The 13,573-nt window shown below is 57.6% G+C and overlaps 1 protein-coding gene across 1 annotated transcript in view; it reads right to left on the bottom strand.

The window, feature by feature from the left end:
* MPRIP (myosin phosphatase Rho interacting protein) overlaps window positions 1-13,573 on the bottom strand; it is an 89,581-nt gene that overhangs the window by 64,363 nt on the left and 11,645 nt on the right. Inside the window, exons 2-3 of the mRNA XM_019473950.1 lie at window positions 11,529-11,606; window positions 9,273-9,338 (exon numbers count right to left, since the gene is read on the bottom strand). Coding sequence (XP_019329495.1) covers window positions 9,273-9,338; window positions 11,529-11,606 — 144 coding nt within the window. The remainder of the gene's footprint in view (window positions 1-9,272; window positions 9,339-11,528; window positions 11,607-13,573) is intronic.

Here is a 13,573-nt window from a genome sequence, read left to right as displayed (position 1 = left end):
CATGGCAGGCAGGGACGACCGCTCGGGGACCAGGGAATGCTCAGCGCTGCAGCGCTGCCCTGGCTTGCAGAGAGCTGGGATCAGGCACCGCACCCACCGCTGCAGCCCCTTCCTCAGCTGCCTGCGGGGACTACAGCAGAGCTCCCGCTGCCTTCAATTGCAACCGCTCCACCAGAAAGAAAAATATATTTTAAAAAAAAAAAAGGAAAAAGCAACTGGAGCGACTGCCCGTAGTAAATACCAGTGCTACCATCTGTCACTCGCCGCTGCGGTATTCGGGGCTGTTGCTGGAGTGCTGTGTTTTGTTAGACATTTACGGCGTGGTGGGATGCAGAGGAAAGGCAGGTCCGAGGCCAGCGCGCGAGGCGGAGGGTGGGAACGCCAGCCAGGGCCCAAAGGGCTCGCGTGAGGGTAATTGTGCGCTCGGCAATGAGCTGTGTCATTTCACCACCAGCTCTGACATCTTCACTGCTAAATGCGGGTTTGATTTCTGCATCAATGTTTTACAGCGGATCGCGATTTTTCTTTCACTGAGAGCCTGCAGCCAGGCTGGAGGCCGCAGGTACAGAGCCCAGGTTTCCAGAAGTCACAAAGAAGAAACTCCAGCTGCTGCAAGTGCCTGTATCACTCTGCCTCCCATAAACTAGGTAAATGCAATTTAAAATCCAGCTCATTTCCCTCACTGCTCTTGCACACGTCTTCTACACAAACGTCTTTGCTAGGCCTCAAGAGATGGAGGAGTAGGGAAAAAGCAGAAAGGACAGAGCCACTTAAACCTGTTCTCATTGCTCAGCGTAAGAGCAATTCCAGCTTTCCAGCTCGCCCCGCAGAAGACAATAGGGGCTGTGTTGTTTCCAGGAAGGAAGCACCTGGCCCAGGTCATCAAAGCTGCTCGTTCATTAGGAGGTCGCTGGCTCTATCGAGCTCTCCCAACTCTGCTTTCATCCTCTCGCCTCCTGTTAACTCCCAAACCTCCCACCACGGACTGCTTCACACCGGGGCCTCTCCCGAGTGGGTCCTGCAGGCACTAAACGCCCTTCTCGGGGGGCTTGGACATGGACATCAGCCTCCTCCATCCACGCTCGAGAAGACGCGAACAGAAACAGCCAGCTTGATCCACCTAAGCTCACAGTAAACCCAGGTACTTTTGGGGCCCCAGCGATGGTCCCTGGCCATGGACCCAGGTGCCGGGGCTGATGTTGGAGCCATCCCTAGAGGAGCCCTTCCCCTTTCCCTGTTCTCTCAGCCCCCACGAACTGCCCTTCTGCAGCTCAGCAGTTTTTCTTCCCAAAACAATACACAAAACCAAACTAAAAGAGGTAAAATAGAAGAGGGTAGGGAACAGTTTGTGGAGGTGCCCACAGGTGTCTCGAAAGCAGGACCCACCTCCAGCAGAGACTGGAGCTGGACACTTTGAGCGGAGAGAAAAGGAAAGACATGAACCCCCCTGAAGCCACGGTTATGGGATCCTCACACTCAACTCCAGTAAACAAAATGACACTGGATCAGCATTAAGCAAGACATTAATATTAGAAAGACCACGAATGAAGATCTGTGTATCCTCCCAACCCCTTCAAGGCTGCTTGGTCCCAGCATCAGCCATGTCCTGGGGAACGGGTTCACGGGGCTCCCTGTAGGTTCATGGATTTCTTTTTCCCCAAAAGCAGTATTGAAAATTAAACACAACAAATCCATCAAAGACCTCCGAGCTCTGTCAGGAGCCACCTGCACTTGTGCTGTCTCTACATCTCCTGTAGAGCAATCACGAGGATGTGCTTTGCACACTCTCCCTTGCACCCTGACTTCAGGTGTCCCTCTCCTGCCCAGCGCTCCTGGAGGAGAAAGGATCGCTGCTCCTAAATTATTCCCAACAGTTCCTTAAGATATGCACTAAACATCCCAGGTGAAACCTCCCCACCAAACCAGTTATTTTCCCACCTCTGCTGCCCACCGCTGCCCATCACTCCTATCCCAGCCGGCTCACATCCTGCGTGATTTCCCACCCACATTGCTACCGTGAACCCAGGAGCTCCTGCACGGAGCCACTTCCCCACCACCACCATTGCATAAACTGGTGGGACTGGCAGGGCACCGTCACCCCCCCCCCGGCGCGCGTCCCCCCCCCCCCGCCTCTGGACCGTCGCAGGATGCGGCCGTGCAAGGGGTCGCTTCACCCCCCTCTGTTGGGGTCGAACCGAAAACCGGAGGAGCCGGGAAGAAAAGTCCTCCCACTGCAAGACCAAGTCAGACCCACGCCTTGGATAAAATCTGGGGCCGTGCAAGGGGTTGCCCCTCTCCCCTCTGTTGGGGTCGAACCGAAAACCGGAGGAGCCGGGAAGAAAAGTCTGCAAGACAAGACCAAGTCAGACCCACGGATAAAATCAAGCCAAAAGCTTTTTATACTAAACAGAAACTGAAAGTGTTGAAGATCTGGTGAACAGAGGCACCGGCAAAATTGCGTCCGTGGGGGGAAACGCCAGGAACGGGGGAATGGGGGTCTGTAAAGCCTGGTGCTCCCATGGAGGAGGGGGCAGGGCGAACTTGGAAATGCTTAAATGGCGAAACGTGTGGAAAAAGTAAGGACAGAGAGGCCAGGATGTTTAAGGTTCGTTTTTAATCCCTGCCAATGAATTTCCATCCCGTGCCAAGACTGAAGTAAACTGCTTTGATCTGAAAAGGAGGAAAAAAACACATGCACGGATTCTTGGCTTCTTAAAACAATATAGATGACAAAGGAGGGAACTACGATGAAAATTAACACAGCACAGCTCTGCTGACAGTGACGTTCTAAAATGCCCTTTCTTCCAAATAAAGAGAATTTTGGAGGGGGGTTGATTAGGAAATAATAATTACACGCATCTGCACATCACAGCATTGGCGGGCACGCATCCCCATCTGCACATCACAGCATTGGCGGGCACGTATCCCTCCCTCCCTCCCTCTGATCCCCTACCAGCAGCCACCAATGCTTACACCGTTCTCCTTTTTTACCCATTGATCAATTCCTTAGGCTTCCACGGCCAGGAGCAGGGCCTGGGGCCGTGCGGGGCTCCAGATGTGACCTGGCAGACCCCTGCGCAGTGCCAGACCTCCCACCTCCAAGCTGGCCTCTCTTCTTCTATTTATACACCCAGTCCAGGGGTCCCGGTGCTCCCCTAACCATTGCCAGACGCCAGGCTGGCCTTGCTCTTCATCCCACCCCGGTCCCACCAGCTCCCGGCTCCCTCCTGACCTCCCTCCCAGCCATTGCGAGCTGGAGCAGGGATGTCTGCTCCATCGCACCGAGGTTAACGCTATCACAATCCGCCCGAGTTCCTGACTTAGGAGCAGGACTACTGTGCTGCAAGCCCGGGCAGGGCTCTGCAACGCCGCTGCGGAGGATACAACCACCCAACCCCATACACATGAGCAAATTCTGGCGTGGAGGCAGCTGAGTGTTAGTTTAAGCATCCTCTTAGACCCCCCCACAACAGCGGTCTTAATGCCCCTCACCATTTTTAGAAAGCAACTTTGACTCCAGCAAATAAGGGGTATGGTGGAGGTAGGGCTCACAGCCCATTCTCACACTTCACCCCGCCATGCTGGAAAGTGCCAGATATGGAGCAAGACCAGTTTGTTGGGAGAAGGACACGTCATGCACAGGGATGCTCCTCCTGATCCCCCGCAGAGGAGCTGGGAAAGCCCATCCAGAAGATGCTCTCACCTTGGCATTAGTTATCCACAACACAAGCAAGTTTGAGATGCTCCCAGGTGAGCCTGTATTTTGTCCTGCTTTCAAACCAGCATATCCACAAAGAAAAAAAAAAAAAACAACCTAATTAATAGTCTCAGGCAGCCACCAAAAAGAGGCCTGGTGTGATGGGAGAATATCCCCAGGGAGGATGCAGCTGCCCCTCTGCTCTCACTGGGGGCAAAGCACTGGCACAAATGCCAACCTAGTATAAATCCCAGCCCAAGGGAAGTGGCAGAGAGGTAAACTGAGGCACAGAGACTAGGCCTGGCCCATGGACATGTGATGAGTCATTAAGAAGCTGGGCTGGAGCTTCCAGACCCTCTTCTCTGACCTGCTCTAGCCACGGGGCTGGATCTGTCCCCAGGCAGTGCTGAGGCCATCACCCACCCGCAGGTCCAGGGAGGGACGGGACAGTGCTCTCCATCCCTGCAAAACCCCTCCTGCGCACCCGCTGCCTCTCCACTACGTTCCCACGCAGCAGGGCTCTATTTATAGAGACCTTGGCCGCTAATTATAGATCACAGCAATCAAAACAAAAGGAGGCAAATGTTCTGCACTTGCCACTCTCTGACTCCATCCCCTGACCCCGGCACCATTTTTGAGGCAGCTCCCATACCTCAACCAAAACCTCCCGAACCGCCCTGGTACCATGGTGCCGGGCTGCTCTCCCACCGCAGCAGTGGTTTTGCTGGGGACTTTTACCAGGAGGACTGAGACCTTGAGCAGCATGGGCCAACATCAGAGGGTGTAGCCGCCAGCACCAGTTTGGGCATCTCCCCCTGGACAGAGCGTGCTGGGATGCAGCCGCTGGGCAGGCAGCAGCCAGGGGAGGTTTCACTCACCATCCTGGCATGAGTCCCTCCTCGTCCCCTTGAGAGACTGAGCGCGATCCCTCCCAGCCCGGGCAGGGCTGTTTCCCTACAGGCTAAGGACTTCATCTTCTCTAGTTTCAAATATCCCAAAATACCAAAGGTCTAAGCTCTTTGGGCGAGTCTTCCACCTCCAAAACAAATCTCTGGACGCATTTGGCTTGGCTTAGGTTTTTTGGCAGGCTTTAGTCTCGCACTCCGTGCAATGGGGAATCAGGGAACGTATCTCCTGAGAAAACCAAGGAAGTGCCACAGGACTGGGGAACACACGGGGGGCAAACATCCTCGGGCATTTGCAACGCAGCAGCTTGTCCCCAAGCCTGTCCCTGACTCCCTGTCACCCTCTTTCCTACCTTCCTTCAACTCAATGTAAGAGCAGTTTTGCTATCCTCCAGCTGCTGCAGAGGAACATCGAGCCCTGTACATCATCTGGCCCAGCACAGAGGTTTATCAAACAGCAGGAGCAAGCCAGTGCCGAGGGGTTCAGCATGGGAAGGCAACCCCGAGCGATCGCACAACCTCCACATCCACCCACAATTGGGAGGGAGGAATTTCTGCACGTCTGAGCAGGCTCGGCTTAGCCAGGGCTCGGCAGAGCCGGGAACAGACGCTGGCACGCTCCCCGCGGAGGGGAAGGGGATGCGCTCCCCTTGGCATTCCCAGCAGCCAGGCAGGCTCTGGGTGCCAGCACCCAGCATGAAAGAGGGAGGCCCCGGGGAGCAAGTCTGGCAGCTCAGCCTGGATCGGAGGGGATGGAGGCCCATAGCCTGTGCGCATCCTCCCCATCGCAGCCATCGTGCAGAACTGGTTTGAGTTTTCAGAGTGAAAATATGGCAGAGAGATGACAGACAGATAGAAGGATGGACATAAAGAAAGAAGGCAGCTGAGCAGGAACACAGACTCGGGATCAGCTCGGGAACACCTCTGGGCAGGTCTCAGGAGGGAGCTGGATGCCAGCAGGGTGGCTGGTGCCCGCTTGTCCCACCTTCTGCAAAGGGATTTCCGTGCCCAAAATGCTCCAATTCAACACCAAACTTGACCCACCCCACAGCAAACGGCTCCTGTGCCCAAGGCTGCCCTATCCCATGGCCTCTGTGTACCACAGCACCAACGTCTTTGGAGACCCCCTGAGGTCTCCCCAGCTTGTGGCTGGGCTTCGAGGTGCCCCTCCACACCCCACTGCTCTCCAACCCACCGGGAACGAGGAGCGGAGTCTCCCTGTCCAGGCACGGGAGTGTCTCCGCCGCCATTGCCAGCCCGGGGCTCCCCTCCCGAGCTCACCCCTCCCTCCCCTCCTGCTTTTAGTAAGAGCAGAAATTGCCAAACCCACAAAATTAATGTCTAACAGGTTCAAGGCAGAGCAATTCAATCCCTGCTTGCAACAGCCTGGGAGGTTTCCGGCCAGCTGCCGCCCGGCTCCCGGCACGCTGCGGAGGCCGCCCCCGTGCCGAGGCCCCCGTGGGACCCCCACCCGGCTCCTGGGGGGGGAAGCAACTGAGGCACACTGGGGGTAGATCGTCCCTGCGTAGGCTGCAAAGTGGATTCCCCATGCAAAAACCAGTGTCCCAGCTGTGCGAGGGAGAGGCACCTCCTGGGCGAGGCCCCCAGCCCCGTTACTCCTCCCTGGCCCACAGAGATGGTGGGGACACAGCAAGGAGCTGGCACAGCCGGAGGGGCGGATAGCCGCAGGCAGGGAACGGGCAAGCACCTCAGGGGAGAAACCAGTGTCCCCCAGCAACCCCAGCCAGCAATGCCCGAGGTGTGGTGGGCACGGGACTGGGTCCTCACATCCCTCACGGGGATGTGCCTGCTTACAGCCTGACCTGAGTGCCACCAGTCCCCCCCCCAGTGACCCCCAACACTCAGCCGTCACAGCCTGATGCTGTGGGACGGTGGCAGAGGGTCCCAAACCCACTGGAGCTGTGGCACCCTCTGAGCCACGCTCTGGCCCTGCCCGGGCAGGAAATCTGCACCGCAGCCGAGCCCTGATGTGCTCAACACGCTGCACCCGGCCGCTCCTCACAGGTCCCCCCTCCTCGCACAGACCAGCTGAGGGCTGAGGGCTAACACCCGCACGGGCACTTGGTTCTGACATAAGGGGGTTTGCTGTGAGCTTGGTGGTCCCAGGATCAGGGTCCTGCCGGAGCAGAAACCTGGACTGCAATGGGCACGGGTTACCCCCGGGGACCAGCAGAAAAGCTGTGCGGGAAGTTACGTGACCCCCTGTAAACACAGCCTCCCGGCACGCAGGGAGTGAGCCCGGCCCTGCCGCGGGGAACGGGGTGAGGGCAGGACTGTGCGGGGGCATGGCGGGCTGCCGGAGCGCGGCCCCGGTCCCGTCAGCAGAGCCGTGCCGGCGCCCGATGCAGAGGGGTCAGGGACTGGCGGTTTGGCAGAAAAACAACTTCCCCCAAGGTCAAGCAGAGGACACGCCACAGGACACGTTCCCACATGTGGAAGAAGATGGTCCCTGTCTGTCCTTCTCTCAGCCCCCCGGTCCCACTCCTGCGTGGGCTGAGCAGCAACAAAACCCCCCGTTTCCTCCTGCGTGGGGGCTTTTCCTCCTGCCCCAGCCCGGCTAGCATGGCAGGGGATGCTCTGGTGCCGTGGGCTGGAAGGGGCCAGGGGAGGCCGTGCCCAACTATGGCCAGGAGACACCTTTAGCAGAGCTGGTGCAAACAGCAGCGTGGATCTCACGCTGTGATGAGCACTGCAGAAAGGTCAGGAGGGTATTTTTTACACCATCAGACCCTGATGAGGAGAGAGCCGCGACCATCTCCTCCATCTATGGCCATGGCAAGACTAGATCGAGCCCTCCTGTGGGACCCATTGCACCATGAAGGACCATGGCGGCAGCAAGTCCCGGTGCCCTGTCCAGCAGTGCTCTGCTGGGTCAGAGCTGTCCCACAGGGCATGCAAGGCTGGAGGGGTGCAGGAACCCAGCAGCAGCCGAGGAGGGGGTCCAGCCTGGGACCACCATGGGTCAACCCATGCTGGATGCTCCCTTTGTTGGGTTTTTGTTTTTTTTTCCACTTTTACCCTTCTCAAGGGGAAAAAGCTCAAGAGGTGCCTGGAGAACTGCGGGACGCTTCCCCCATCCTCCGCGTGCCCTCTGGCGACAGTCCCCCGTGGCACGGGGCTGCTGAGGGATGGCGAGCGGTGCCACAAGGCTGAGGCACTGCCCATCTGCTCCTGCCCAGAGGCAGCAGTGCCTGGGGCAGGTCAACCTCTCAGGGATGCAAAGCCAAACCAAAAAAAAAAAAAAAAACACTTAAAAATCATGCTTCCCAATATCCTTCTGCCTCTCCTCAGATCAGGGCATCTCCCCACTCCAGCCAGCTGCACACCGCTCTCCTGTCGCTGCAGGAGCCTCTCCTCAGATCAGGGCATCTCCCCACTCCAGCCAGCCGCACACCGCTCTCCTGTCGCTGCAGGACATGAAACACCAGCCCAGTGCAGAGCCAGGTTGCTGAGACACTAAAAACGTATTGAAAGCCTCCACCACTCCTACCTGAGACATTTAAATTATTTAGGGCACTTGAATCGACCCCAAGAAAAAATACAAACACACAAGGCATGGATCAGGGCATCTCCCCACTCCAGCCAGCCGCACACCGCTCTCCTGTCGCTGCAGGACATGAAACACCAGCCCAGTGCAGAGCCAGGTTGCTGAGACACTAAAAACGTATTGAAAGCCTCCACCACTCCTACCTGAGACATTTAAATTATTTAGGGCACTTGAATCGACCCCAAGAAAAAATACAAACACACAAGGCATGAAACTCAAGCAACGCTCGCTGTGCTGCCTTGCCTCCCCATCCCACAGTGCCCTCGCAGGAGGCATCAGCGGAGGACCAAGGCATGCCGCCCTCGCAGGGAGCCTGCCCGTCACAAACGCAGGTCCCCGCACGTCCCAGCCCCACGCGTGTGCACATACGCTGCCCCACATCCCGGTGTGCCCGGTTTCATGAGCCTCCCGCCCAGGCGGATCCCAGCACGCGGGCACCTGCCATGCTGTGCCACACCGTGCCGGCACGCTCAACCTTGGACACCCTCTCACAGGCTTGCTGTAGCCGGGAGGATAAATCAGCGGCCCCGGGCGGTCACAGCAGGGCTGACCCAGCTGGGCTTATCGGTCCCCGCTTTGCAGCTCGCAGTGGATGGGTTTCCCTTCTTTTCATCTCCCCATTCTGTTTTACCAAGGGGAGCAGCGCCGGCGGCATGCCATGACTCTGGGGCGGGCAAGCAGTGGGAAGGCTGACCTACTTTCCACGGGCATCGCTAGGCAGGACCTCCTTCCCAGGCACCGCCAAGGCAATTCACCGCCACCAAACCCCAGCTGGCACAGGGCAGGGCAGAAAGGAGTGGGGGGGACCCTGAGGACCCCACCAGCGCAGGATCTGTCAGCAACTGATCAACCCCAAGCCAGGTGGGACCCACACGCCTCCTAAACACCCATCATCCTCCATTGACCGTCCATCAAGCTCCCACGCAAACCCAGCCTGGCAGTAAGTCAAACCCAGAGAGCAAAACTCTTCACCAGTTCGGCAGAGACCTCCCCACGCCATACCAGGGGCATCGCCAGAGGCTCCTCCGAGGGCAGCAGAGGTGGCCCTGGCTGATCCCCACAGCCTGAACGTGGCCGCGCGCCTCCGCCGGGCAGCACTTACCATCTCGTCGAGGGCGTAGCGCAGCAGCCCGTGCTCGTAAAGGATGAAGAACCGACGCTGCCATTTCTGCAAGAGAAGACAGCAAGGCGGGTCACAGCAGGGCTCACCGGACCCCAGGCCTCGCCGGGGGCACCGGAGCTGAGCCCCCCAAAGCTGGGGCAGAGAAAAGACACCGAAACCCTTTCTTTGTGGCAGGGGAACTCCTGACAACAGGTCACATGCCCAGGTCTCACTGGGCACCGGACCACAGCTACCGAAAAAGCAGGGGGAACCCCCAACACTGCAGGGGCTGTTCCTAAAAGGTGATGAAGTATTTCTGCTCAGCCCCTCATGCCCCAAACTCAGGTGTTTGGGGTGCCGTGGGCTTTGCAAAGCAGGATCCTGCCAGGCCATCCGGCAGGGGTCTGCCAGAGGTCTGCTCGCACCAGCCCACGTTGCTCAATGCTGATTTACTGCCTGGCTTTGCGGGTACCCAAGAAGAGGCTGTTTTGGCGTTGCTTCCCCACCCCGCTCCTCTCTGCATTCAGACACATCCCAAGGTGGCCTGGTTTAACCATACAGGGGACAAAAATAACCAGAGACAAAAGACTCCAGCTATAGGCTGGAATCAGGACTTTCCTCCTCCTCCTCCTCTCCTGAAGGACGCCCACAAGCCCTGTCACTGCTCTCCAAGAGACCCAAGACCTGCAGGACACCAGAAGGATCCCCCAGCTAAGTGCTCCCAGCCTTCAGCTTCATCCTGTGTGGTCTATTCCAGCACCCGGTCCTGCAGGGTGACAGGGTGTCACGCTAGATGTCCCCCAGCAGTGCATCAGCTGGATTTGGATGGTGGCTGCACCTCCAGGGGTGGCACTGCCTAGGCAGTCCTGCCTCCCCCAGCACCACGCTGGCACTGCTGCTTCTGCAGCCACACAGCAAACCAGATTGGAGAACTGATCTGGCTGGAAAACTGCCTTTTTTTTGTGCGTGCCAGGTTGTTTTCAGCCAAGAGCAAAAACTGGTTGAGCAGGCTGAAATAAAAAAGGTCCTAGATTCATAGCCCCGGTGCAGAAATTCTTATCTCACTTTTCTCAGCCCTTCGGGCAAAGTCCAAGGTGCTCAGGGACAAGCAAAACTATCAAGGACCCTGTGGACCTCTGCATGCCCCAGCTTAGCAGGCAGCCTCCACTCCAGGGGGGACCCGAGTCCCATGTCCCCACAATGTTGGGCCAGCAAGCCTGCAACTAGCTGCGACTCCAAATAATGACCCATAAACCCCAGGCTGAACTCGGAACCCAATTCTTGTTCACTCAGGAGAGATTTTTTTTTTATTACTAGGAGCTCCGAGAGCATTTTGGCTGTGTGACAGAGGGTTCACGGACCATTGCCATCCCTCCCACGCACAAGACAGCCCTGTCCTCGTGGCCTCAGCAGCAAGCTCCCTGGAAGAGCAGCTTGGTGACAGGCTGGGAGTCCTCGTCACAAGCCAGCGGTGAAAGGACATCAACCTGGCCACCTCCTTCTGGGCCTCACACCCCCCAGGGCAAGAAAGTGGGGGATGCTCCAACCCCACACGATGCTGCTGTTTCTGCAAGGCACGAGCAAACCCCTTTGGGCAGGAGCTGAGTGTGCCCCGCTCTGTCTGCGGGTCTCTGCTGCCAGCGCACTCGGCTTCAGAGCTCCGCAGGGTTATAGAGAATGGGAATCACCTCTCAGCCCCTTCCTTGCTGCAGGACCTGCCTGACACAGGGGTATCCGCATTAGGGGATGGGATGCGGTCTCCCTCCAGGGCTCTGGGCACGCCCGTGATGAGCTGCAGAAAATAAAGTAGTTGTTTCCAAGCACCAAAGGGAAACTTGGTGCCTTGCTGATCGTCCTAGCATGGCTCAGAGCCACACAGCCCACATCCCGCCAGCCTGAGAGCCTTCCCATCAGCATGGCATGTGTCAGGCCAACCAGACCCCAACCAGAGCAGCATCAAGGCATCAAAAAGCAACAGCAGCAAGCAATAAAACTGCACGGACTGAGCCTGACCAGCACCTGCAGTGCCCCAGCCTGCTGCCCAGCATGGGAGACCTCACATCCCGGAGAAGGCATTCAAGCCCTGCTGCAGAAAACATCTCCCAGCCTCCTGGTTTGCACAAGGGGATGGCTACATGGAGGTGCCTGCGGCACTCCCGGGGCTGCAGCCACCTCTGTGGGCAGGGACAGGCCCTCGCCGCTCCTCCTGCCACCCCCACCCACGGCACGGGGAGAGGGCATCTCGGCTTCGCTTACCCGGGAGCGGTGGACGGGGTTGTCAAAGTCCGTTCCTTCCGGGGCCAGCAGCAGCCAGCCGCCATAAATGGGTTTGGCCTGCAAAGAAACAGCAGAGAAACACATCAGGTGCAGAGGAAACCAGCACAGCATGGACCAGCATCACGGGGGATCGATGGTCAGGGACCACGGGAAACTGCATCAGCCCCCGGCGCGAAGGCAGCTGCATGAGTTCAGGCTCCTGCACACAGGCAAACTCAGCCTTGCCAGTGCAGGGAACACGATGCTTGACGGCAAGCCGTGGTGTTTATATACTCTGTGTGCAAACAGGATTGAGATGAGGACTTGGGGGGAAGTAAAACCCCAGCCACAAACACCAAACTCGGCTGCTTCTGCATGGCATCGCGCCGAGAGCACCAACCTCCCGGGTACTGCCAAGCTGCAGAGCCCGTCCTCACTGACAGCTCTTCCCCTCGCCATCAGCAGCGTGCCTCTACCCCAAAGCAAAAACATACTCCAAAGGAGAGCCTGATGTTTTCCTTTTGTTAATTAAGAGAGGAAAAACTACCCAGCACTGGCAGTTCTCCAGCTACTGCATGGCATCGCGCCGAGAGCACCAACCTCCCGGGTACTGCCAAGCTGCAGAGCCCGTCCTCACTGACAGCTCTTCCCCTCGCCATCAGCAGCGTGCCTCTACCCCAAAGCAAAAACATACTCCAAAGGAGAGCCTGATGTTTTCCTTTTGTTAATTAAGAGAGGAAAAACTACCCAGCACTGGCAGTTCTCCAGCTAACCCGCCTCCCGTTTTTTTTCCCCCCAGCCGCTTCCCGTGCCATGCACATCCAACACCCGTTTCCCTGCAGGGGCGGCCCCTGCCAGCCCGCTCCTCCCCGCCAGCGGCTTCCAGCAGCCCATGGCCGAGCACGCAGGAAGGTCAGGGCCAGGCGGAGGGAAAACAGCTCATTCAGCTGGCTGGGAAGAGAAAGGGAAAGAATACCCGGAAAGAAATGCCTTACAGCACTGCCATTTATCAGTGGAAAAAAAAAAACCATCCAGGCTTTTTCCACCGGTGGTTTGGGCACAGAAGTGGCCAGTGCGAAGCAGGCGCACGCCACGGCAAGCGGTGGGATGGGGATGGGCACTGGGCATGTCCTCCCCCACGAAGTCCTATGGGCACCGCTCCTGGTGCCTGTCAAGCCGCAAACTATTAGCCAACCCCATTCCTGGCAAGGGCTGGGGCCAAATCCTGGTGCAAGAGTGGCGAGGCGTTGCCACACCAGCGAGGCGGCTCCGCAGAGGTATCGGGACAGGCCAGGAGGGAGGAAACCCAGGGCAGATCCAGCTTCTGGAGCCCCTGCGTCTGGGGACGCTGCTTTCCACCACGAAACATCAGTGCATGCCCAGCCCCGGCCCGGCCCGGCCACACAGTGACAAGGACACATGTTCCCAGGTCCTCTCAAAATTATTTGGTTAATCTTGTTGCTTTCATTCTTTTCTTTTTCCTCTTTTTCCTTAAAACTGTTTCCAGTTCGGTACCTCCCCTAGATTCCTCCTGCCAGTTTCTGTGGTTTTGTAATGTTAAAAAAAAGTTTCCCCTCTGGAAAAATCCCTGCAAACAATAGAAGAAACTGCCTATGCACCAAAAACTGTCAAATGCATGAAGCACTGAGTAAGCAAACTGGAAACAAGCCGGAGGAGCCCTTTTACTGCTTATAAAGTGAAAAGAAATAACAAAATCTCTTATCCCCCCCCACAATGTGACATATCAGCTCTAGGTGTTGCTCTCCCAGCAGCTGGGAAAACATGATTTGAGAAGACCTTCCTTCCCCCTCTCTTTAAAGGGAATTAAAAACAATGAAAATGGAGTGCTGGGAGCAGGATCCAACTTGGGGGAGTTGCTTCCCCCCTCCTGGGGGCACAGGGCACCCCTGCACCCGCCTGTTCCCACGACCAGCATGAGCCTCACCCACACCGGGGGCCTTGCTGGCACAGAAGGGCACCCCGCAGGCACCGCAGCCCTCCCCGGGTTCGGCGAGGAGCCCCTCGCCCCCCCCGTCATGCTCACC

This window comes from Aptenodytes forsteri, unplaced genomic scaffold (genome assembly GCF_000699145.1).
Source record: "Aptenodytes forsteri isolate BGI_AS27 unplaced genomic scaffold, ASM69914v1 Scaffold55, whole genome shotgun sequence".
NCBI lineage: Eukaryota > Metazoa > Chordata > Aves > Sphenisciformes > Spheniscidae > Aptenodytes > Aptenodytes forsteri.
The sequence above is the reverse complement of the archived record's forward strand: the minus strand, read 5'-3'. Positions and strand labels throughout refer to the sequence as shown.